Consider the following 26212-nt stretch of genomic DNA (forward strand, 5'->3'; position numbering starts at 1 on the left):
CCATAACCCTTCACTCCCTTATCTTGTAAAAATCTGTCTCTCTCCACCTTCAATTTATTTAATGACCAGCCTCCACAGCTCTCTGGGGCAGAGAATTCCACAGATTTACGGTCCTCTTGAGAGAAGAAATTCCTCCTCATCTCAGTTCTAAAAGGGCGACCCTTTATTCTGAAACTACGCCCCCGAGTTCTAGATTTCCCCACGAGGGGAAACATCCTCTCTGCATCTACCTTGTCGAACCCCCTCAGTATCTTATATGTTTCAATAAGATCACCTCTCATTCTTCTAAATTCCAATGAGTATAACCCCAACCTGCTCAACCTTTCTTCATAAGTCAACACCCTCATCTCAGGAATCAACCGTGTGAATCGTCTCTGAACTGTCTCCAATGCAAGTATATCCTTCCTTAAATAAGGAGACCAAAACTGTAGGTGTGGTCTCACCAATACCCTGTACAGTTGTAGCAGGACTTCCCTGCTTTTATACTCCAACCCCCTTGAAATAAAGGCCAACATTCTCTTTGCCTTTTTGATTACTTGTTGTATCTGCATGCTAACTTTTTGTGTTTCATGCACAAGGACCCCCAGGTCCCTCTGAACTGTAGCATTTTGTAATCTCTCTCCATTTAAGTAATAGTTTGCTTTTTTATTTTTCCTGCCAAAGTGGATAACCTCGCACTTTCCCACATTATACTCCATCTGCCAAATGTTTGCCCACTCACTTAGCCTGTCTATATCCCTTTGCAGATTCTGTGTGCCCTCTTCACTACTTGCTTTCCCCACCCATCTTTGTATCATCCGCAAACTTGGCTACGTTACACTCGGTCCCTTCATCCAAGTCATTAATGTAGATTGTAAATAGTTGAGGCCCCAGCACCGATCCCTGTGGCACCCCACTAGTTACCGTTTGCCAACCGAAAAATGACCCATTTATCCCGACTCTCTGCTTTCTGTTAGTTAGCCAATTCTCTATCCATCCATGCTAATATATTACCCCCAATTCCATGAGCTCTAATTTTATGCAGTAACCTTTTATGTGTCACCTTATCGAATGCCTTCTTGAAATCCAAATACACCACATCCACTGGCTCACCTTTGTCCACCCTGCTCGTTACATCCTCAAAGAACTCCAGCAAATTTGTTAAACATGATTTCCCTTTCATGAAACCATGCTGACTCTGCTTGACTGCATTATGATTTTCCAAATGCCCTGCTACTGCTTCCTTAATGAAGGACTCCAGCATTTTCCCAACGACAGATGTTAGGCTAACTAGTCTATAGTTTCCTGCTTTCTGTCTCCCTCCTTTCTTAAATAGGGGTGTTACATTTGCAGTTTTCCAATCCGCTGGGACCTCTCCAGAGTCCAGGGAATTTTGGTATATTGCAACCAATGTATCCACTATCTCTGCAGCCTCTTTTAAGACCCTGGGATGCAGGCCATCTGGTCCAGGGGACTTGTCATCTTTTAGTTCCATTATTTTACGAAGTACTGTTTCCTTAGTGATAGTGATTGTACTTAGTGCCCCACTCCCTGTGGCCCCTTGATTATGCATTATTGGGATGTTGTTAGTGTCTTCTACCGTGAAGACAGATACAAAACATTTGTTCAGAGTCTGCCATTTCCCCGTTCCCCATTATTAATTCCGCAGTCTCATCCTCTAAGGGACCAACGTTTACTTTAGCTACTTTCTTCCTTTTTATATACCTGTAGAAGCTCTTACTATCTGTTTTAATATTTCTTGCCAGCTTACTCTCATAATTCATCATCTTTTTTTTTTAGTCATCCTTTGCTGGTTTTTAAAAATTTCCCAATCCTCTGGTCTCCCACCAATCTTGGCAACATTGTATGCCTTTGTTTTCAATTTGATACCATTCTTTACTTCCTTAGTTAGCCACGGATGGTGCTCCCTTCTCTTAAAATCTTTCTTTCTCATTGGAATATATTTTTGTTGAGAATTATGAAATATCTCCTTAAATGTCCGCCACTGCATTTCAACTGTCTTACCCTTTAATTTATTTTTCCAGTCCACTTTAGCCAGTTCTGCCCTCATGTCATTGTAATTGCCTTTGTTTAAGATCAGGACACTGGTTTGAGATACAACTTTCTCATCCTCCAACTGAATTTGAAATTCAACCATGCTATGATCACTCTTTCCTAGAGGATCCTTTACTATGAGATCATTTATTAACTCTGTCTCATTACACAGTACCAGATCCAAGATACCCTGCTCCCTGGTTGGTTCCATTACATACCGTTCTAGGAAACCATCCCAGTTGCACTCTATGAACTCCTCCTCAAGGCTACCATGGCCAATTTGATTTGTCCAATCAATATGGAGATTAAAATCACCCATAATTATTACCGTACCTTTTTTACAGGCCTCCATTATTTGTTGATTTATACTCTGTCCAACAGCATTGCTACTATTCGGGGACCTGTAGACTATGCCCACCAGAGACTATTTCCTCATTTTTTATCTCCACCCAAACCGATTTTACATCTTGATCTTCTGAGCCAATATCGCTTCTCACCACTGCACTGATCCCATTCTTTACCAACAAAGCCACCCCACCTCCCTTTCCCCTTTGTCTATCCTTCCGAATTGTCAAATACTCTGGAATATTCAGTTCCCAGCCCTGGTCACCCCGCAACCACGTCTCCGTAATGGCGATCAGATCACGCCCATTTGTATCTATTTGCGCCGTCAACTCATCCATCTGGTTATGGGATGTTTTACTCCGTTAAAGTTGTTTTGTTAATGAGCTCACCTGTCAGTTAATGAGCCATTGAAACTGATCTCCATAACGATCTGGGAGCACATTTCAATGGTCTTCTGATGCCTCGGCCAAATAGTCATTCCTTTTTTTTTTATAAGCCTGGATGTTTTGCATAAATGAACTACTTAACTAAATGAGTCATTGTAGCTGAATCCAAACCTGTTCTCACCTAGGATCTACATATGTGTATTACTTCTGTGCAGTTGTGATGTGGCTAACTGAGTCCCAACCAGAAACTGAACCTGTGCGGGACAGTTCAACACACTAAGATGGCAGGATTACATACCCACAATACTCGTATCACATTTCCAGTAATCTCCCTGACTTATATGAATCAGTGATGCATCACATGGTACTTTTATCCATTGAGCTATAGGGAAGGTGCATCTGCTGGTTCCAATAACTCTCCACAGGGCTATGTACTTCCCGTAATGGAGTTTCCCGGTGACATACTTGCGAGTCTTACTTTTTACCAGAGTGTTGAAAATCTCACTGAGGTTAAGGAAGTCTGCAACACTGACCACAGGTAAAGTGCCTAATGATTGATAGGAAAGAAGGAAGATTAGCAGATTGTTCACTCTGTGTTTCACTTCACCATTTATCATCTTGTAATGCTATTTACTTGCTATGGAATTGTAATCTTTGGCTAATCTAGTGTTGATTTTCTTTTTAAATCCCAGAATTCGATGTTGCCCCACCCCTATCTCCGTTTGAAGAAATATCTGAAGAAGAAGCTTTGCAAATTGAGGCAAGTCCTTCACTCCCTCCAACCTCTTTTACCCTGCGTGACTATGTGGACCGGTCTGAGACTCTAACCAAGCTGGTGCTTTTGGGTATGTGCTAAATCTGGTAAAAGAAATATAAATAATTCCAGTATTTTAGAACATTACTGTGCATGGCACCTTCATTTAGACAAGCTTCATGGTTAGTGTTTTTGAGTTAATAGTGCCATTCAAAGGTTGGATCATTGTGATGTACAAGCGTATGAAAATGACAGAAAGGAAAAGACCAGCTGGTCCATCGAGCTTGTTCAATACGGTCATGTTGTAATTAAGCATTATGACCCCAAATGAACCCACTCATCAGCAACTCCTGGGAAAGGCAAAAAGACAGAAAAACAATCCTAGGCCAATTCAGGGAAAAATAAATTCCCCTCTGACTCCTGAACATGATCAAAATAAGTTCAGGAGGCCATAGTGACCATGATGCATATCGTCCAATAACTCAAGAACATAAGAATTAGGAGCAGGAGTAGGCCATACGGCCCTTCGAGCCTGCTCCGCCATTCAGTGAGATCATGGCTGATCTTCGACCTCGACTCCACTTTCCCGCCCAATCTCCAGATCCCTTGATTTCCCTAGAGTCCAAAAATCTATCTCTCTCAGCCTTGAATATACTCAACGATCGAGTATCCACAGCCCTTTTGGGTAGAGAATTCCAAAGATTCACAACCCTCTGTGTGAAGAAATTCCTCCTCCCCTCAGTCCTAAATGGCTGACCCCTTATCCTGAGACTATGCCCCCTAGTTCTAGACTCTCCAGTCAGGGGAAACAACCTCTCAGCATCTACCCTGTCAAACCCCCTCAGAATCTTGTATGTTTCATTGAGATCACCTCTCATTCTTCTAAACTCCAGAGAGTATAGGCCCAATCTACTCAATCTCTCTTCACCTACCTATTGCATGCTGTGACTATAACCTCAGCCAGGGATTCATCCAGTTGCCATTTGAATGATCACAGCTAATCTGCATTCCATGTACAAGCCGGCAACTTGTTCCAGAGGTCGATGACTCTCAGCGAGAAGAAAAATCTCTTGCCATGTAACCTAGTTCTGTGCTTATGTATTTTATATTGACATCCCCTGATTCTCCCTGAACTATCTAATTCAAATAGTCGATAGACACAGACTAACTCCTTCATTATTTTTATTACTTCAATCAAATCTCCCCAAAGTCTACAGTTTTCTAGACTAAAAAGACTCTGCGCTCTAAGCCTATCCTGATAACTAAGGACTTTTAAACTAGGTATCATTCTAGCGGCCCTCCTCTGAAATTTTTTCAGGGCTGCTAAATCTCCCACCATGTGAGGGGACAAAAAGCAGATACAATATTCTAGATGAGGCCTAACCACAGTATTGTTTAAGGTCTTTATAGTGCTTTTTGTTATATATTGGATTGTCAGTGCGATACATTCCAGTACTCTATTAGCCTTTATTAAAGCCTGGTGGCACCGATCATAAACTTTTAGAAAGTCATGGGAAAAGTTGAAATAGGCAACAGTGTACACTCATTATTTTCTTCTCTTGTGACATTACTTTTAGTTTCCTCATCTCGTAGTTCACACGGTTCGTTCCCTGTCTGTGCTTATGTGTATCTCATTCTCTCAACCTCCATATATGCAGAAATCATTGTTAGGATTCTGGGACCAGTGGTCTGTGCAAAGGTATATAGTTAACATGCATAAAAGCACAGTGACTTTAATTTTTTATGACTAATTGTCACAGTCAGTAAACAAATAAATGGCTATTAAGACATAATTATTTGACACGGCACACTGTTAATGCATTTTACTTTTAATCACATCATACAGGTGTGAATCTGTCTAAACTTGAAGGGCGACCAAATGTGGCCAATATGTTGTTGCGATTGGATTTTGATAGAGATGTAAAAGAGCGACTTCTATTCCTGAAAGATGTAGGAGTAGAAGAAGATCTGCTTGGAGCATTCCTCACTAGAAACCCCTTCATCCTGACTGAGCACATGGAGAATCTACAGATGAGGTAAAGAACAGGATTGGGAGATCTATATGATAGACTGAGAAATGCCAAGAAACTGATGAGGGCTGCTAAGAGTGACCTAGCAGAACAAAAGAACAGGAGTAGGCCATTGAGCCCCTCGAGCCCGTTCCTCCATTCAATGAGATCATGGCTGATCTGTGACCTAACTTCATATTTCTGTTAATCAAAGCTATTACCTTTGACTAACAGAAACCTATCAATCTCGGGTTTAAAATTGATCCAGCATCAACTGCCGTTTGCAGAAGAGAGTTTCAAACGTCTACCATCTTTTGTGTGTAGAAATGTTATCTAACTTTACATCTGAAAGACCTGGCTCTAGTTTTTAGTCCATGCCCCCTAGTCCTAGACTCCCCAACCAGCAGAAAGAGTTCCTCTCTATCTACCCTATCAACTCCCCTTAATATTTTGAAAACTTCATTCAAATCACTCCTTAATTTTCTAAATTCCAGAGAATACAACCCTAGTTTGTGTAATCTCTCCTCATAATTTAACCCTTGGAGTCCAGGTATCCTTCTCGTAAAGCTACACTGCACTCCCTCCAATATCCTTCTTAAGGTGTGGTGCCCAGAACTGAACACAGTGCTCCAGGTGTGGTCTAACCAGGGCTTTGTATAGTTGTAGCATGACTTCTAACCCATTGGATTCCAGTCCTCTAGATATAAAGGCTAGAATTCCATTAGCCTTTTTGATTATTTTTGTACCTGTCCATGACATTTTGTTGATCTGTATAGATGGAACTCCAAGAGCTCAAATTTCCAAGCCCCGAGGAGGCGGGTTTGGAGGTGGGAGTGGTGGGAAAATTGCAGAATCGGGGGGCAGGAACCCATCCCGCCCCCAACCCGCCTCCGTGCCAGTGTCCCAGGAGGCGGATATCCGACCTGTGCTGGGACCCGCCTCCCGGAGGCGGGAAGGGGATTAGTGCCAATTAACTGCCTGTTAACAGGTAGTTAACAGGCGGTTTTTTGCCTAATCCATATTTTTAACCCTGAAGTGTGGGCTTCCCGAAGGCTCCGAACCACGCCAAGTTAGCAAGGCGGACCGTTGGTCTGAAGGGGTTGGAGGGGTCGAGATGTCCGTTGTGCAGGTGAGTGATGGGTGCATGTGTGCAGAGGTAAGTGTAAAGTGTTTTAATAAGTTTTACTTACTTTCTCCTGCAGGCTTCCTTCCTTCAGTTCTCGGGAGTCCCTCAGTTCACCGGCACAGAAAGCAGAATGGCTGCTGAACTGTCAAAAGCTGCAGCATTCTGCTTTCTGGTCTGGAGAGCTCTCTGAGTCTGAGTAGAAGGACTCAAGTTAGAAGACAGATTGTCAGTGTTTGACAGCTTCACTGAGCTGTCAAACGTTGATTTTTCATCTGTCAAAATCTCTTGACAGATGAAATGTTAATCGCTGACGTCACCAGTAACCAAGTGTGCCTTAATTGGCCTGCTGAGCCCGCTGGGCGGGCTTAACAAGGTTAAGGGAAAATAGTGTGGGTTGGCCACAAGTTGATGGAGGTGGGACTACAACCCAAAAAGTGGGAGTCCCGCCTCCATCACGTCCTCATTGATAAATTTGAGCCCAAAGTCTCTTTGGACCTCCACTGCTTCTAACCATTTAGAAAGTACTCTGATCTAGTCACACTTGCCTATATTGAAATCCGTTTGCCACAGTTTTGCCCATTCACTTAATCTATTAATATCTCTTTGTAATTTTATGCTTCCATCTACACTGCTTACAATGCCACCTATCTTTGTGTCATCAGCAAACTTGGATTTGTGGCTCTCTATCCCGTCATCTAAGTCGTTATTAAATACAGTGTATAGTTGAGGCCCCAACACAGATCCCTGTGGGACACCTTTACCCTTCTTCATCTAGTCACATCCTGCCAATTAGAATACCTGTCTATTATCCCTACTGTCTATTCCTGCACCTGTCACTCAACCAATCTCCTAACCAGGTCAATAATTTGCCTTCAATTCCATGAGCTTGAACTTTAGCTAACAGTCTCTTATGAGGGACTTTATCGGATGCCTTCTGGAAGTCCATATAATTAACATTCATAGACATTCCCCTGTAAGTCAATCAAGTGACCTCTCAGAGTTCTTGGACAAGACACAAATAGGCAGCAGCCAGTATATTTGAGCAATAGATCAGATTTATTAAGCTTGCAGCGTAATCAATACTTAACATAAGAACATAAGAAATAGGAGCAGGAGTAGGCCAATCGGCCCCTCGAGCCTGCTCCGCCATTCAATAAGATCATGGCTGATCTGATCCTAACCGCCAATCTACTATCACAGAACCATCTCCTGAATCTAACAGAATTAGACACACGAAATAGGAGCAGGATCAGGCTACACGGCCCCTGGGCCCGCTCCGCTACCCACAGGGCCATGTCCGATCCGAACCTAGACTCATGTCCAAATTCCTGCCCGCTCCCCGTAACCCTTAATTCCCATTACTTCTAGGAAACTGTCTATTTCTGTTTTAAATTTATGTAATGATGTAGCTTCTACAGCTTTTTGGGGCAGCATATTCCATGGACCTACCACCCTCTGAGTGAAGTAGTTCCTCCTCATCTCAGTTTTGAAAGAGCAGCCCCTTATTCTAAGACTATGCCCCCTACTTCTAGTTTCACCCATCATCGGGAACATCCTCCCCGCATCCACCCGATCCAACCCCTTCACAATCTTATATGTTTCAATAAGATCGCTTCTCATTCTTCTGAACTCCAATGAGTAGAGTCCCAATCTACTCAACCTCTCCTCATATGTCCATCCTCTCATCCCCGGGATTAACCGAGTGAACCTTCTTTGTACTGATGATACTAAGATGGGAGGGAAAGTAGTGAGTGAGGAGGACATAAAAAACCTGCACGGGGACATAGACAGGCTAAGTAAGTGGGCAGGCTAAGTAAGTGGGCAGAGATTTGGCAGATGGAATACAATACTGGAAAGTGTGAGGTTATGCACTTTGGCAGGAAAAATCGTAGAGCAAGTTATTATCTTAATGGCAAGAAACTGGAAAGTACTGAAGTACAAAGGGATCTGGGGGTCCTGGTGCACGAAACTCAAAAGGTTAGTATGCAGGTGCAGCAAGTGATTAAGAAGGCCAATGGAATGTTGGCTTTCATTGCTAGGGGGATAGAATATAAAAATAGGGAGGTATTGCTTCAGTTGTACAAGGTATTGGTGAGACCGCACCTGGAATACTGCGTACAGTTTTGGTGTCCATACTTAAAGGGTCATGAGCAGTTCATAGCAAATTGGATTCCATGAGGGTTCACTTTCAACTTCAGAGGGATGGGTGGGGGAGGGGGTGGAATGGAAAGCTGATTATCAGATCGGCTGCCCGTTATACACCCCGCCTGACTTTCCTTTTCATTGAAGCCATTTGGCTCACAACTGTGGTATTGACACCTGAAATAATGATGTCACAGCTGAGGTATATGTCACTTTTCTGCGGATTAATGTTAGATTTACCACTTTGGGGGCTTCTTTGCCAACCTCCTTCCCATCCTGCTCACCCCACCCACCGCTGTTCCCTTGGACTCTGCCGGCAGATCAACAATCGCTGCCCCTCTCTGTATTTCCCTCTGGAATGTCCACTTACAACAAACAACTTATAGCACCTTTAATGTAGCAAAACGTCACAAAGCACTTCACAGGAGCGTTATAAAGCAAAATTTGACACCGAGCCACATAAGGAAATATTAGGGCAGATGAGGTAGGTTTTAAGGAGTGTCTTACAGGAGGTAGAGAAGCAGAGAGGTTTAGGGAGGGAATTCCAGAGCTTAGGCCCTTGCAGCTGAAAGCACGGCCGCCAGTAGTGGAGTAATTGTTACTCACGAACAAGCCCTTTGCTATCCACAGACCTACTGTCGATGATTGTATTGATTGACTGAAATGCAGCTTTCAGGTGGTGGCACCTTGCCAAGCCTCCCCACCTGGCTGTACATTCCAGCACCCAGCACCTGCCCTACCCAAACTACCAAGGTAGCAGTGTTGTTCTTATTAAGTCACCACTTGGACTCTCCCCTGCTCCTCTGGTGTCTTCACATTCTTCACACAAACTTGAGTTTATCTTCTGCTGAGACTCTCATCATGCCATTATTACCTCCAGACTCAACTATTCCAATGATCTCCTGGCTGACCTCACGACCTCCACGCTCTAAACTTCAGCTCATGCAAAGCTTTGTCTGTATCCTTTCCCATACCAAGTGCCTATCATCCCTGTCCTCAATGACCTCCCTTGGCTCCCATTCCCCACTGCTTCAAATTTAAAATTCTTGGGCTAGATTTTCAGTTGCTAGCGCCAGCAGTTAGCGCCTTAAGAGAAGTGATTTTCGGGCGCTATGCGTGTAGCGCCCGTGCGCAGCGCAGTTTGCGCCCCGCCCCAAATTAAGTTGCCCGTTAGCGCCGGCGCAAAGTTTAGCGCCCGCCCGGATGCGCGTGCAGAAAATGACGTCACATCCTCGTGCAACGCCCTTTGGCCGCCCCGATTCCAAACTTCAGTCGGACCGCCCCATTGTGTGGCTGGCGGCCGGAGCGTTTGGAAAAAGGAACGCAACACAACCAGCGCGGGCCCCGGGGGGTGCAAATTAAAGGGGACGTGCTCTCCAGTATAAAGGCCAGCCTTTTTTCAGAAAACACTCTTGTGCAACGCATTTCTGGAGACACAACAAGGAGGATAGCTAACTGGTTTCAAGCAGCAAGAGCTCAGGTATTTTTGGAATCAGGCCAGAGCGCTGCAAGTGGCCTTTTGGAAATTTGAGTGTTTGCCAGGATTTGATGGGGGTTGCATGGGGTGCCAACGCGGAGCTGCAGCTCCATGTCTGTAGGGCTCGCAGACGCATTGTGAGAGGGGCAGCCCTGGCTAGAGGCAGAGGGGGCTACAGGCGTCGGCCACGTAGGCCTTACCCAGTCAGGCTATACCGCCAGCAGCGCTCCTACCTAAACATGAGTGCCGCGCGATGTGTTAAAAGGCTCCGATTCCGAAAGGAGGTGATTGCAGAGATCTGCCACCTGCTTCGCCGAGATCTGCGGCCAAAGCTCAGGTGCAGGACGTCTCTGTCGGTGGAAGTGAAGGTGACGGTGGCATTGAACTTCTATGCCACCGGCTCCTTCCAATACGCTGCTGGGGACATAGCAAACATCTCCCAGTACGGCGCGCATCGCTGCATCCGCCAGGTGACCGAAGCACTGTTCAGAAGGAGAAGCCAATTCATCTCCTTCCCCATGGCCCTGGAGAGCCAGCATCAGCGCGCATTGGGATTTTCCAGACTCGGGGAATTCCCCTTGGTGCAGGGCGCCATTGACTGTACGCATGTGGCTTTGCGGGCCCCTCTGGAGCATGGCGAGCAGTATCGCAACAGGAAGGGCTACCATTCTCTGAATGTGCAGCTGGTGTGTGACCACAAGCAGCGCATCATGGCAGTCAATGCCAGCTTCCCAGGCAGCAGCCACGATGCCTTTATCCTGCGGCAGAGTACTGTGCATGACATGTTCCAGGCACAGCCTCCCCCAAGAGGATGGCTACTCGGGGACAAAGGCTATCCTTTGTGCACCTGGCTCATGACCCCGCTCCGCGCGCCCAGGACCGCTGCTGAAGAGGCCTACAACGAGAGCCATCAAACCACCCGCAACATCATCGAGCAAACTATTGGGGTCCTCAAGCAGCGGTTCCGCTGCCTTGATCGCTCCGGAGGAGCTCTCCAGTATTCGCCGGACCGGGTCTCCCAATTTGTGGTGGCTTGCTGCATGCTACACAACCTGGCTATCCGCAGGACTCAGGCACTGCCACCTGACGTTGGACCAGCACCTCAGGAGGAGGAGCATGAGGAGGAGGAGGAGGAGCAGGAGTACGTTCCCAGGAGGGAGCGACCAGGGCCAAGGGCCGCACGACACCACCTTATTACACGGTACTTCTAAGCCCCCTGTCAGGGAATGGCCAGGGGCCATGAGGGAAGATGAATGCAGCCGCTCCGCAAGCCCTCAGCCGGCGAAGCCAACAAACACTAAGAACAACCATGGAGACTGCATGAATAAAGATAATTATTTATTACACAAAAATGAAAAGCCCTTCCCACATGAATCCCCAAAAACAATAAACGGGCCCCACAAAAAGCCCAACAAACGACTCACTCCCACAAACTGGGGAGGAGTCACTCCACATTTCTTCAATCCGGGCCTCAACGTCGGCCTAACGCAAAAAATAAGCCCTCCAACAACACAATCATGGGCAAAATAAAGATGGCCACCGCCATATAAAAGGAAAGCTGGCCACACCCTCTACTGAGTGGCCCGCGAGGGCGAGACCTTGCCCAGCCTTTTGCCTCCCCTGCCCGGCCTGCTGCTCCTTCGCAAGCTCTGCCCAGTGGCTGCTGCGAGGCTGGGGGAAGGTGCCTGAGGCTCAGATGCCCTTCCGCCAGATGCCGCTGGGGGGCGGCCTACACGGCGTTTGGGCCTCGAGGGGCCGTCTGCTGAGTGGCGCACCTGAGCCTGGCCACCATCAGCTGCAGCCGCTTGCCCTTGACGCCCCAGTGGGGGAATGGCAGCGACGGATGGCGCAATGTGGGCCAGCTGGCGTCTGGGATGCGCTGGCTGGTGCTGTGGCGCGGTGGCACTCGGCCAGGCCTGCACTGCAGGATCCGCAACAATCAGCCGAGGGGCGGCTTGCTGGGATGGTCCAGCGCGGCGGCTGCCCTGGCGATGCCTGCCTGAGACAGCGCGTGTGGCAGCAGTGAGTGCCCCTGTTGTCCTGGTGTGCGCCCGCATCACATCCGCCAGGGTCTTGACGGCATCAGTCAGCATGCGGCCACTCGCGGCAGTTGCTGCCCCGAACTCGCGCACACTGGTCGCCAGCGACTCGATGGCCTCAGGCATGCGCCCCACCACGCTCATGAGCTCCGTGTGGCGCCGGTCCGAATCCTCGGCCATCTTATCCAGCTTCCGCACCTCCTCCGAGGTGAAGGTGTCCGGACTGGAGTCGTGACTCTCCCGCTGGGGAGGAGGGGGCCGAACTAGCGAACTAGGGGACCCTTGCCACGTTGGTGGCGGCGAGTGTGCCGATCAGCAGCACTCCCCTCTGATCCTTGCCCCCTTTGGGGGGAAGGCCGCGGGCCACGCGCACGGCTCCTGGGTGGCTGGACGCCACTGGTCCCAGAAGCTGCATTGCCCTGCGACAGTTCCTCCAGGCACTCGTCCAGTGAGGGGGTGTCAAGCATTTCCTCCTCTCCTGCGGGACGTGACTGTTCCCCCGATGGTCCGGCTTGCTCCTCCTCCTGCTCGGAGGTGCTGTCACTGGCAGCTTCAGGGTCCTGGTCGTCACCAGCTGAAAGCAGGAATGCACAAGAGTAGCTTCAGAGTGAGGAGACGGCGTCAGCGAGGGAGTTAGGACTGGTGGCATTCAGCGCATTGGTGGGACAGTGGCAAAGGAGGTAGCTCGGATGGGCCAGTGCGACGCGAGAGGGCCAAAAGGCGAGGTCCTTACCATTGCCGGGCAGTGGAGGGTCGGCTACTCCGCACGCTGTGGGGACGAGCACACGGGCTCCCATGAGCACACACACGCGCTCCTCCAGCCGAGTGAGCTTCTGCAGCTTGGCGCGGCCACCCCTGGCACGGGCCTGGCGATTAAAGGCTACTTTAGCCTGCAAGAGAAAGGACGGGCTGTAAGTGCGCAGTGTAGCCCTGATGTAGTGTGCACTGCCTCCCATGGTGGAATAGCTTGGCCAGAGTGAAGCCCTGATGTAGTGTGCACTGCCTCCCATGGTGGAATAGCTTGGCCAGAGTGAAGCCCTGATGTAGTGTGCACTGCCTCCCATGGTGGAATAGCTTGGACAGAGTGAAGCCCTGATGTAGTGTGCACAGCCTCCCATGGTGGAATAGCTTGGCCAGAGTGAAGCCCTGACGTAGTGTGCACTGCCTCCCATGGTGGAATAGCTTGGCCAGAGTGTAGAGTGCCGAATGGCCAATTGATGCTCATGACTGTCCCAATGCTGCTGGCTGAGGGCTGGCCAATAGGACTTTCAGCTCCCTTTGCCCATCATGTCAGGTGTACATGCAAGAATGAGGAGGAGACTGGAAAGGGTACTCACCCTGACAATCCTGGTCAGGTCGTTGTATTTTTTACGACATTGTTTGTGGGTCCTGGGGGCATCGCCGGTGAACGTCACCCTCTGGGCGATCTGCTTCCAGGCTTTGGTGTAGTCGTGGTGGGTTGGATTCCTCCCACTCTCTGGGAACAAGATCTTGCGCCTCACCTCCAGAGCTGTGACCATTATGTCCAGATCACCCTCTGAGAAGCGCAGGGCACGCTGACGGGCCTTCTCTGGCGTTGCCATGACTCCCTGGGGCTGAGCAGCAGTGTTGAGGCCTCTTTGCAAGGCTGCAGTGTGCAGGGCGTGGCAGCAGACCAATTCGTCCCTTCTCCCTTTAAGAGCTGGTCGGCGCCACGGGGTCTGCTGTCAACCCAAAAATGACCGCACCCGCGCTGCGCCCCGCCTGGGCGCTATCCCTCTGGACCGCCGGCTTAGCGCCTAAAGATAGTAGTGGAACGCCTCTTTTAGCGCTCCACCAACCTCTTAGGGCGAAGCCACTGAATTTCCGGCAACGGGGCGCTACTTTGGGGCGGGCGCTAACTTCGGGCGGGCGCTAAGGTTAGCGCCCCAAAACTGCCTATACTGAAAATCTAGCCCCTTATCTTTGTGTTTAAATCCCTCCATGGTTTTACCCTTCCCAATCTCTGTAACCTTCTCCAACGCTATAAACCCCCTCAAACTCTCCATTCCTCTGACTCCAGCCTCTTATGCATTCCCCCTGCCCGCACCTAACCATTGGCTGCTATGTCTTCAGCCACTCTGGAATTCTCTCCTTAAACCTCTCTCGCCTCCATTTTCTCCTTTTAAGAGCCCCTTTAAACCTCACGTCCTAATATCCCTTGGGCTCGATGTACGTTTTTTCCTTACTGCTCTGTGAAATGCCTTGTGACATTTTTCTATGTTAAAGGAGAAATATAAATGTAAGTTGCTGGTAGCAATAGTAGTATTAGTGTTAAATCCATACAATAATCCTGCATTACTTACTGGATATTACAAAAGCCTAGATAAGTATCAATTATAAGATCATCATTTTGTTTAAAGCTACAAAAAATGTTGAGATTAACTTAATAAAAACTTGTTTCTTTGCAATGTTAAGTATGTAAGGACGGCGTTCATTGTACTAAATAATTAGATATATAGTATGTTCCATAATATCCTATGAAATTTTATACAATCCAAATATGTATGCAAATATAGTAAATATTTGGTGACGTATAGATGTTTTATGTCTTTCAAGACAACATATATGGATTTTCCTTTTATTTCAGAATACAGTACCTGCAATCTAAGGAATTCAGCAAAGGAGCCATTTCAAGGATGGTGTCAGGAGCTCCTTATTTGTTAAATTTTAGCGTGGAAAGACTGGACAACAGGCTAGGGTTCTACCAGAAAGAACTGGGGCTAAATATGCAAAAGGTAATGCCGTATAATGAATTGAATACCGTGACTGTAGAGTTCTCATGAGCTGCACGTGGTGAGACCTGACATTGTGGGCTGAGGAGACCTTATATAATTGCTGTCTGTGTATGCCAGTCATGAACCCAGAATAACCACCTCAGTGCCACTTAACCTGTCTTTGATCATTACAATCAGTCACCAATGTTAGGCATGGCATGAGACTGTTAGTTGGAATGGTCAATTAATGAAGACTCTGGTTTTTAAAGTGGTGCTTAATTACTTGGACATTTAAAAAAAAAAGGAAAAACTTGTACTTATTTGGCACCTTACCTTGTCTCAAAGCACTTCACATGAAATGACTTGCTTTGAAGTGCAGCCACTTTTGTACACAAGTACTGCACTGGAGTACCAGCCTAGATTGTGTGCTTCAATTGTGGAATATACCTTGAACTCACAAATTTCTGACTCCCAAGGTGAGAGCGCTATAAACTGAGCCTAACTAGATTGCCAGAAGTATGATTTATATGAGACAAGTGTATGTTTTTGTTGAGATTGCAGATCCCCTTGTGATGTGAATAGTTGGCATTAGTACAAAGGCAAAGATATGCTGCTTCTATTTATATTGGAGAGATTGATTCATAGAGAGAAAACATTCCCTTTTACACTGAAACAGGATTCCTGCTGAAATTCTGTTAAGCATCCTTGGTGAATCATTTATTAATCTACACAAAAATGTCTGAGCTTTAGCTGTTTAACTATTCCCTGAAGATCACCTGCATTAGTAAAATAAATGCCGAGATGTCTTTCTCTCCTCTCCTTCCTATGAAATGCATCTGGCTGAAAAGGTTACCAGGCAACTTCCAATGCCATCTTAATGCATGTGAGCAACCTAGAGGTGAATACTAATTTCCCCCCTCTAGAGAATTCAAGGCATCCCCCAGCACGGCTGAGAGGAATTCACCGTGTGGATTTCACATGGATGTGAAATCACCACGTGAGGTATCCTGGATATGAAATTACACCCAATTGTTGTGGCTCGGCAGGTTGGAACGCCAGAGCAAGAAGCTCTTATTTTTTTTAAATTGTTGAGCAATCCATGATCCTACTGTCTATTTATATTACTACAGCATAATTTAATATTGATTTAGAGTAAATATTCTGGTAAAGAAGTGATGACTTTTTGCTATATTGTGGTTAAAGCAAAGTAGATTTGAACCTTATTGCAAGCTCACTCTTCAGTGAATCTGTCATATATTGAAACACCTTTTAAGTTGTTGAAATGAAATTATGACCGTTCTTCATCAGCGCTGCTGTTTGCTTCCATTGCATGAGGAAATGTAGATGGTATTTTTATTTATTTGCCAAAACAATAACCGCTGCATTCTTTGTGATAACAACAACTACATAGCATCTTTAATGTCATTAAACGTCCCAGGTTGCTTTACAGGAATGTTTTCAAACAAAATTTGATACCGAGCCATGTAAAGAGATATTACGATAGGGAAACAAAAGCTTGGCCATGAGAGAGAGAGGCAGAGAGGTTTAGGGGGAAAATTCCAGAGCTTGGGACGTAGGCAGATAATGGTGGAACGAAGAAAATCGGGGATGCACAAGAGGCCAGAATTAGAGGAGCCATGACTCAACTCAATAGACTTCAGCAGAGCTTCTCTGGGAGCGCATGGAAAACTTGTATTGGAGTAAAAGCAGAAAATGCTGGAAACACTCAGCAGGCGTTCTATTGGAGTGATTTGTAGTGATCGGAGTAAATTAGATTTCCAAAATTGGAGGTGATCTACAGCAAGACTTTAAGTGATGAGAAATTCATTGACCATTAACTCTAACTGAAAGAAAACTGCTGGAAATGCACAGCAGGTCCTTCATCACCAGATAAAAGAAATAATGGGTCTCTACTCAAAACATTAACCTTTCACCAGATTGGCTTCTGACGACAGGTCTCTACTTGAAATGTTAACATTTCTTGTTGCTTTCAGAGGCCATCTATTTCTGTCAATTTCTGCATTTAATTTTGTATTTGTAGTTTTTTTCTCTATCTCAAATGGTAATTTTAGTGAGTGTCTTATTTTCTTCTAGACTCGTGATCTGGTCACTCGTCTCCCCAAATTGTTAACGGGCAGCTTGGAGCCAGTAAAAGAAAATCTCAAAGTAGGTGAAGCAACTTTGATTTTCCCTGGAAAGTATTTATAAGACGCCACATATCTCATGTGTCAATCTCTCAAAAGTGTGTGATCCTCTGAGCAAGCCACTTGGTATCGTGGCTATTCTTCCCCACATATGCAGGACGCAACACAATTACTGCCGATTTTGCTGGAAGAAATGGCATTGCCATTCAAACAAGACTTTTTTTCCTCTTGGCCATGTTATATTTCAGTTAGGTTCCCCCCCACCCCCCACCAACGCAGTCACCGCTAATTTATTTCTATGCTTCCTCCAGTCAGTTCTTGCTGACCATTAAACTTCAAGCACTTTCCCAGTTGGTACAACTTCCAACAAAATGTAAATGAAAAATAAACTGCAAATGATTCAGTGATCCATACCAGATAACCAGCTACTAGTTTTCATCTCTGGTCTGTGCTAAGTTAGCCAGGGTGGCACTGGGATTGCTGCAGTTTGTATCAGCATGCATAGGCTGGAGAAAGGAAAGTCGACCAGCGTTTCCCCCTGGTTGCAACCCATTGCTGGAGAGTGCGTGGGCGTGCACATATGGACATTGAATGAGGACACACTCCGTTGTAATGCCCCTCTTTTCTGCCCCAACAGTTGAAGAGCCTGCTTATTCTCACTGTCTAGGCTTGCTAGTCAAGAATGGCTTAACTGACGGTCACACAATGCAATTCTCAAAGGAAAGGCTCTGAGCTCAGGTCCAGACAAGCTGGTTGGGTGAGCAGCACAAGGTGCAAGATGCTCGGGAAAACACAATGGGACATCTATGGGTTTAATTGTTTATATAGCTGGAACCATCACAATCAATTAAGGGAAGGTCATGTCAGATTAACTTGATTGAATTTTTTGAGGAGGTAACAAGGAGGGTTGATGAGGTTAGTGTCTTTGATGTAGTCTGCATGGATTTTAACAAGGCTTTTGACAAGGTCCCACATGGCAGACTGGTCAGAAAAGTAAAAGTCCATGGGATCCAAGGGAAAGTGGCAAGTTGGATCCAAAAATTGGCTCAGTGGCAAGAAGCAAAGAGTAATGGTCGACAGTTGGTTTTGTGACTGGAAGGCAGTTTCCAGTGGGTTCTGCAGGGCTCAGTACTAGGTCCCTTGCTTTTTGTGGTATATATCAATGATTCAGACTTCAATGTAGGGGGCATGATTAAGATGTTTACAGATGAAACAAAAATTGGCCATGTGGTTGATAGTGAGGAAGATAGCTGTAGACTGCAGGAAGATATCAATCGACTGGTCAGGTGGACAGAAAAGTGGCGAATGGAATTCAATCCGGAGAAGGGTGAGGTAATGCATTTGGAGAGGGCTAATAAGGCAAGGGAATACACAATTAATGTTAGGATACTGAGAAGTGCAGAAGAACAGAGAGCTTGGAGTGCATGTCCACAGATCCCTGAAGGTCACAGGACAGGTAGATAAGGTGGTTAAGAAGGCATACGGGATACTTTCCTTTATTAGCCGATGCATAGAATATAAGAGCAGCGAGGTTATGCTAGAACTGTATAAAACATTAGTTAGGCCGCAGCTAGAGTACTGTGTACAGTTCTGGTCACCACATTACAGGAAAGATGTGATTGCATTAGAGAGCGTACAGAGGAGATTTACTAGAATGTTGCCAGGACTGGAGAATTTTAGCTATGAGGAAAGATTGGATAGGCTGGGGTTGTTTTCTTTGGAACAGAGGAGGCTGAGGGGAGATTTAATTGAGGTGTATAAAATTATGAGGGGCCTAGACAGAGTGGATAGGAAGGACCTGCGTATTTCCCTTAGCAGAGAGGCCAATAACCAGGGGGCATAGATTTAAAGTAATTGGCAGAAGGATTAGAGGGGAGTTGATAATTGTGTCACATTTCAGGATTTTTAAAACCTATTTTCCCTCAGAGAGGATTTGGAAAGAGAGTTAGCTTTAATTGTGATTTAAAGCATAGTATGTTCCAAAAAGAGGCATTAAAATGATATGTGGGTAATATGCTAATATTTCCCCCCCCCACCCCCCAAAAAAAAAACCCCAATAAGAATATGTTCACTTGTCTTGGTAATTAATAAATATGTCACCCATTGTGTTGGGAAGTTGCTGGTCCTGGACACTCATCAGAGGGTCTGGGAAGCCTTCCCTCCCGGCGGTGGGCACAGGTCTTCCCTCCCAGCTGTGAACATAGGGAGAAAGGAAGAACCAGAGAGAGATAGGGGTAGTCAGTTCCAGCAAAGACTGTGAGGTCAGTCGGGTTTGTTTTAAACAGAAAGCTGCAAGAGGTAGTCAAGCTTAGCAAAGGCTGTGTGAAGATTAGAATACTGCAAAGTAGTTATAAATTATTTTGTTTTAAGTCAAGCCAAATGACTGCTTATGTGGAGAAGTGTAGCATGTTCATTATACTATTATGCAAAGACAAATTGTACTGAGTGAACGACCAAATATCCAATGCAGATCACAAGGGGAATATGGTTACTGAACCCTTGGTTACACTATTGTGTAGCTGGATATTGGGCAATAAGGGCACGCCCCCAAATGTAAAATGCTCAGACTGCTTACTGGCACTGCTGCACCATAGAGGATGTCTATGGCAAGACCTGTAGTATGTAACCAGTGGATATTGCTTTTGCAAACTCTCATGCTATAACTTCACAATATGGCCACCAGGGGGTGTGTGAAGACTATTTCTCTCTCTGCTTAGGAAGATAGGAACAGTAGTAGGCTATTGAGCCCCTCGAGCCTATTCCTCCATTCAATGACCTAACTCTATATACCCGCCTTTGCCCCATATCCCTTAATATCTTTGGTTAAAAGAAAACTATCAATCTCAGATTTAAAATTAACAATTGACTTAGCATCAACTGCCATTTGCGGAAGAGAGTTCCAAACTTCTACCACCCTTTGCGTGTAGATGTGTTTCCTAACTTCAATCCTGAAAGGCCTGGCTCTAATTTTTAGCCTGATTCCCCATATAGTTTCTCTCTATCTACCCTATCAGTTCCCTATTCTGTCGCCATCATGTTTTTCCTTAACCTTGTAGAGGATAAGTATTAATGCTTTTCTATACAATTTAAGTGCTATTTTTTTCTTTTATAAAAATATTTACTTTCAAAGTTTTATTTTATTTATATTACTTGAACATTATGCCTTTGTTGGGCTGTCCCGCTTTCTCCTTTTACAACCTGTTGCTTAGCCACTCAGGTTTTACAAATTTTCTAATTTCTCTCTGGTGCACACGCACATAAGAACATAAGAAATAAGAGCATACGGCCCCTCGAGCCTGCTCCGCCATTCAATAAGATCATGGCTGATCATCGAACTCAACTCCACTTTCCCACCCGATCGCCATATCCCTCGATTCCCCTAGAGTCCAAAAATCTATCTATCTCAGCCTTGAATATCCTCAAAGACTCAGCATTCACAGCCCTCTAGGGCCGAGAATTCCAAAGATTCACAACCCTCCTGAGTGGAAAAAGTTCCTCCTCATCTCAGTCTTAAATGGCCGACCCCTTATCCTAAGACTATGCCCTAGTTCTAGACACTCCAGCCAGGGGATACAACCTCTCGGCATTTACCCTGTCAATCCCCTTCAGAATCTTGTATGTTTCAATGAGATCACCTCTCATTATTCTAAACTCCAGAGAGTATAGGCCCATTCTACACAATCTCTCATCATTGGACAGCCCTCTCATCCCAGGAATCAATGTAGTGAACCTTCGTTTCACCGCCTCCAAGGCAAGTATATCCTTCCTTAGATAAGGACACCAAAACTCTGCACAGTACTCCAGGTGTGGTCTCACCAAGGCCCTGTACAATTGTAGCAAGACTTCCTTACTCTTATACTCCAAACCTCTTGCAATAAAGGCCAACATGCCATTTGCCTTCCTTATTGCTTGCTGTACCTGCATGCTAGCTTTCTGTGTTTCTTGCACGAGGACACCCAAATCTCTCTGAACACTAACATTTGAAAGTTTCTCACCATTTAAAAAAGTATTCTGTTTTTCTATTCTTCCTACCAAAGTGAATAACCTCACATTTCCCTACATTATACTCCATCTGCCACCTTACTGCCCACTCACTTAGTCTATCAATATCCCTTTGCAGACTCTTTGTGTTCTCCTCACAGTTTACACATTCTCACTCGTGCTCTCTTCCTCCCTGCCCATCTCTCTCCTTCCCCAACCCAGTGACTCCACTGCCCAGCCCCTCAGTTGCTCCCTGCTACACTGTGCCTCACAGCTGCAGCTCCCTTTGCCATCTCAGGATCCGCATGCTCCTGGAGTCCATTAAATACAGGGGTGAGGGTTTTCACTCTTATCTGTGGACTCGGAAGCTGTCCCATTCCATGCCTGTAGTTATATGTAGACGAGGCATTTAATGGAGTGTAATCCCGCAGCCAAGAATGAGAAATTCCAAGACAGACACACCATAATTCAGTTGGCACTGGTCATACTTTGTGTGGATCTTCGGTCACTGGCTCCTTCTCCCAGCTACTACTTTCCTGGTGGTCTCCCGTCCCCCTCAGTTCATCCGAAACCGCTGCCCGTGTCCTGTCCCGCTCACCCATCAGCCATGTCCTTAGCAAAACTGAGGTCAATTGGAAAAGCCTCCAGTGGCTGGAATCCTACTTGACAGGCAGGAAGATGTTCTTGGTTTCGCAGGACAGTTATCACAACCCTGGGGAAATGCTGCCAGAGTTCTTTAGGGCAACGTCCTTGTCCCAACCATATTTAGCTGCTTCTACAAGATGCACTGCAGCAACTCGCCAAAGCTCCTTCAACAGCACCTTCCAAACCCGCGACCTCTACCACTTAGAAGAACAAGGGCAGCAGACGCATGGGAACATCACCACCTACAAGTTCCCCTCCAAGCCACACACCATCCTGACTTGGACCTGTATCGCCGTTCCTTCACTGTCGCTGGGCCAAAATCCTGGAACTCCCTTCCTAACAGCATTGTGGGTGTACCTACACCATATGGACTGCAGCGGTTCAAGAAGGCGGCTCACCACCATCTTCTCAAGGGCAATTAGGGATGGGCACTAAATGCAGGCCTAGCCAGCCAGCGACGCCCACATCCCATCAATGAATAAAAAAATAATGACCTTTCTGTCATAAAATCAGGAGTGGGACTATCCACCAATGAAACTACAGTGTGTGCACTTCATTCACAACTCCTCCAATAGTGGAGCAGAACCTGAACAACATCCAGGTGTAGTCTGACAAGTGGCAAGTAACATTTGTGCCATAAGTGCCGGGCAATAATCATCTCCAACAAGAAAACACCTAACCACTTCCCCGTGATCTTCAATGGCACCAGTTTTGCCAAGGCCCCACCATCAACATTTTGCAGACAGAGGATGGTTAGTCTGCGGCAAATGGCTCACCTGATCCTTCACTTCTTTTCCCCAATCTGCAAAGTTCAGTTGAGAAGTGTGATGGGTGCAGACACAACACCTTTTAAGAAGCTTTACACTAGCCAGGATATCGCATTGAGCTTCATTAGTGCCTCTGTCACTGAGCTCAGTATCCACCCCTCCACCAACAGTGCACTTTGGCTGTAGTATGTACTATATTCAGGATACACTGCAGCAACTCAACAAACGTATTTCAGCAGCACCTCCCAGGCCTGCAACCTCTACCACTGAGCAGGACAAGAGCAGTAACGTTGTGGGTGCATCGCCAGCTACAAGTTTCCCTTCAAGTCACACACCATCCTGACTTGGACATTTATCACCATCACCATTCCTTCATCATCAGTGGCTCATAATCCTGGAACTCCCTACCTAATATCATTGTGGGAGCACTATAATCACAAGCTCTGCAGAAGTTTAAGAAGTCTTGCCACCATTTTCTCGGGACAAACCGGGATTGGCAATAAATGCAGTCATGCCAATCTCATTTCGTATTTGTTGTACAGTCCCCTTCTTATTTATATGGAAAGCAAGTCTATTATTGCCAGTTACATGACTTGTATAGCCTAAAATGGAACCTGTTTAGCTTTGACTATTTTATGTAATAGCTGCAGTAGCTAATTTTCCATCTAGTTATTTATCAGTTCTATCATTGCAAACCTCTCACTCAGGCAACTTCATTGTTTTCTAGGTTTGCCGGATTGAGTTGGGGTTTCGTCATAATGAAATCCAGCACATGGTAACCAGCGTCCCCAAACTACTCCTCGCTAATAAGAAAAAAGTGACTGGACTGTTTGATTACTTGCACAATACTATGGGTATCCCTCACCACCTGATTACAAAATTTCCTCAGGTAAATAGAGATGTTTACTTCATCTTTTTATATTAAAAATATACTGTATCCTAATCTGAACATTATTTAAATTGTTGTGGGATCTTTACTGATTTATTAGTATTGTTTCCTTTTTATACAATGAGATGATTTTAAAACTAAAACTGCATTATCACAAAATGTTTGCATTGCATTGTACCAAAACAAAAAGTCTTAGAAATTAGTCACCCTATACAGTATCTCATTTGATGCTGTGCAAAATGACTGTCAATAGAAAACGTGATGTTTTATTACATTTTATTTTACAAATCTTTATAACTAGTGATGGAGTACAGGAAGAAATGAGCAAACTGCCCAAGAACAGCCTAGCGGAAATCAATCGGGTTAAGGGGCAGAGTCACCATATAAAACTTTCCCAAGCAGAAACCGATTGCTTTTTAAAGATTTCTTTTTCTTCACCGCATCTTTTATTGGTGTCTGTATTTGTACGCAATCCATGTTTGAGGGATTGGGTGGGTGACCGGGTCCTAGGTGGCCACCATTTCCTCTTTGCCTGGACTTGTGTGCAATAGTGACACAGGAACGACTTTTATTTCCTTTCTTCTCCTCCCCTCCCCTCCCCCCCCCCCCACCCCGCCGCCCCCAATGTGTTGCGACATGTCATATGCCACCACCATCAATTCCCCAATCATCAGCCAGTTCCTGTCTTTATGTTCTTGCCTTAAAGAGTTTTAAGTGTAAATTTTCTGCTTGTCAAAATTAATAAATGGAAAATCATGGCGTGGATGTGCACTCCTGGTGTTCGCTGACTATTCGCCTTTAATGAACATAAATTTCCATAACCAAAACAAATTGCTCCATAAAATGCTCATTATTTATGTAATATCCAAGTTTTAAATATATTTTAAAAGCTGTTAGTCTCAAAAAATGGTTCAGCAGAGATTTTCAATTAGATATATGCAACCAAATGTGGTTGACTAAAAGAAAAATTAATTTTCTGTAAACAATCTTTTTTCTCTCTAACCATCAACAAAGAACCGCAATAACATCTGTTACTGTTGACAAATGAACCTCTAATTTTACAAAAGAAGTTTATAACAAATGCACAATTGTAATATATTTATGTAAATTCATCACTTTCCTGAAATGAAAGCTCTCAGAATTCACTCTCCAGTTTCCTTCCCAGTCTTTTGGGAAAAGAACAAAAAAACTCTCAAAACCTCAGAGTGAAGGGACACGTCTCCATTACCATTAACATCATAGTGCTACCTGCGCTGGTATAGGTACTTTATAATAAGTTTTCAATTAAATATTTCATATACTAAATTTAATATAGATAGATAGCTTTTCTTGTCACATCTTGTCTAATTGAAAACTTGAGTATTCTTGTTGGGTACTAACCTTTTGACTTTGTTAATTATGAAAGAATTCGGGTTTAAACTATCTAGAAACTTTCTTATAACTGTATATCTTGCGAATTACCTTTCTGCACCAAATAAAGGCTTCTTATTTCTGCCCTAGGTTTTCAATGCAAAGTTTCTGAGAATAAAAGACAGACATTTGTTTCTTGAACACTTGGGACGAGCCCAATATGATCCATCTCAGCCGAACTATATCTCCCTGGATAAACTGGTTGCAACCCCTGATGATGTATTCTGCGTAGAGATAGCAAAAGGCACACTGCTGGACTTTGAGGCATTCCAAAAGACACTTTAGGTTCCTTCAAATGGTTTCAATACATACTGATTTACAAAAGGAATAAGTAGATGTAGGGTGATGAATATTTTTCCTGTACACCCAATAACTGCATAAACTACTTCCAGACCAGCTGTGGTTTGCTCAGCAGCAATGCCAGAAGTATCTGAAAATACATCCAAAAAATTCATTTTCCCCTGTAAAGCTTCTCTGAGTAAGACTGTAGATTTTGGCTGCGGTTTTATACGTTGTGAATCAATGCTCACTGGGAAATGGATTTAAACTTCCCAAAACTAATTTCTCTTGTCAATAATTGCCAGAAAGCTGCCACCTTTATCCTCTCTGTTTTAGCAGATTGAATCCAGGGCCAGGAGGTGAATATTCCACACACTGCCACACATTCACTAAGAATACTTTAATGGCAGCAGGACTAAGGAAGGCTCCTTACAATGTTGATTATATTATGTAAATTCTTTTGAGTTTCACCATGTTTAGATGTAAGAATTTTGTTGATGGAGACAGACATTCATCTCCGTGAAACTACGCAGCATTGCTTGGCTCAAGCCATGCTTAAATGAACCCTGAATGTAGGTAGACTGTAACTGTACAAGTAATAGCCTAAATTCTCTTTATACTGCAGTATTGTGCAAATCTGGCTTGCAATCCACCCAACAGTAAGCTACTGCTGGAAGTACACAGCAGCTCTGTCAGCATCTGTAGAGATTGTGACAGACCTCTGTGTATTTCCAGTTACTATTTTTTTGTTTCAGAATCCGCATTTGAAGGTTTTTTCTTTTTATTAATAAACTACTGTTTGAAATATTTTACTATGCAATTTATTACCACCTCTCTTGACCCTTCCACTGCCTGTGATTTGTCACGCTCCTTGTCCGACATCCAGTATGAAATGAGCAGAAATTTCCTCCAATTAAATATTGGGAAGACCGAAGCCATTGTCTTCAGGCCCTGCCACAAACTCCATCCCTCTCCCTGGCAACTGTCTGAGGCTGAAACAGACGGTTCGCAAGCTTTTGATGTCCTACTTGACCCCGAGCTGAGCTTCCG

At 45.1% G+C, this 26212-nt stretch overlaps 1 protein-coding gene across 5 annotated transcripts in view; it reads left to right on the forward strand.

Annotated features, from left to right (window-relative positions):
• The window catches only part of mterf3 (mitochondrial transcription termination factor 3), a 30800-nt gene extending 4829 nt beyond the window's left edge, over positions 1-25971 (forward strand). For all 5 annotated transcript variants that reach the window (XM_085992604.1, XM_085992603.1, XM_085992606.1 and 2 more), the window contains exons 3-8: positions 3458-3610; positions 5366-5555; positions 14921-15068; positions 17142-17213; positions 23312-23473; positions 24974-25971. In XM_085992604.1, coding sequence (XP_085848730.1) covers positions 3458-3610; positions 5366-5555; positions 14921-15068; positions 17142-17213; positions 23312-23473; positions 24974-25168 — 920 coding nt within the window. In that variant the 3' untranslated portion in view covers positions 25169-25971. The remainder of the gene's footprint in view (positions 1-3457; positions 3611-5365; positions 5556-14920; positions 15069-17141; positions 17214-23311; positions 23474-24973) is intronic.
• Positions 25972-26212: the final 241 nt, after the last annotated feature.

This window comes from Somniosus microcephalus, chromosome 7 (assembly GCF_052327205.1).
Source record: "Somniosus microcephalus isolate GS21.2 chromosome 7, FLI_Smic_1.0, whole genome shotgun sequence".
NCBI lineage: Eukaryota > Metazoa > Chordata > Chondrichthyes > Squaliformes > Somniosidae > Somniosus > Somniosus microcephalus.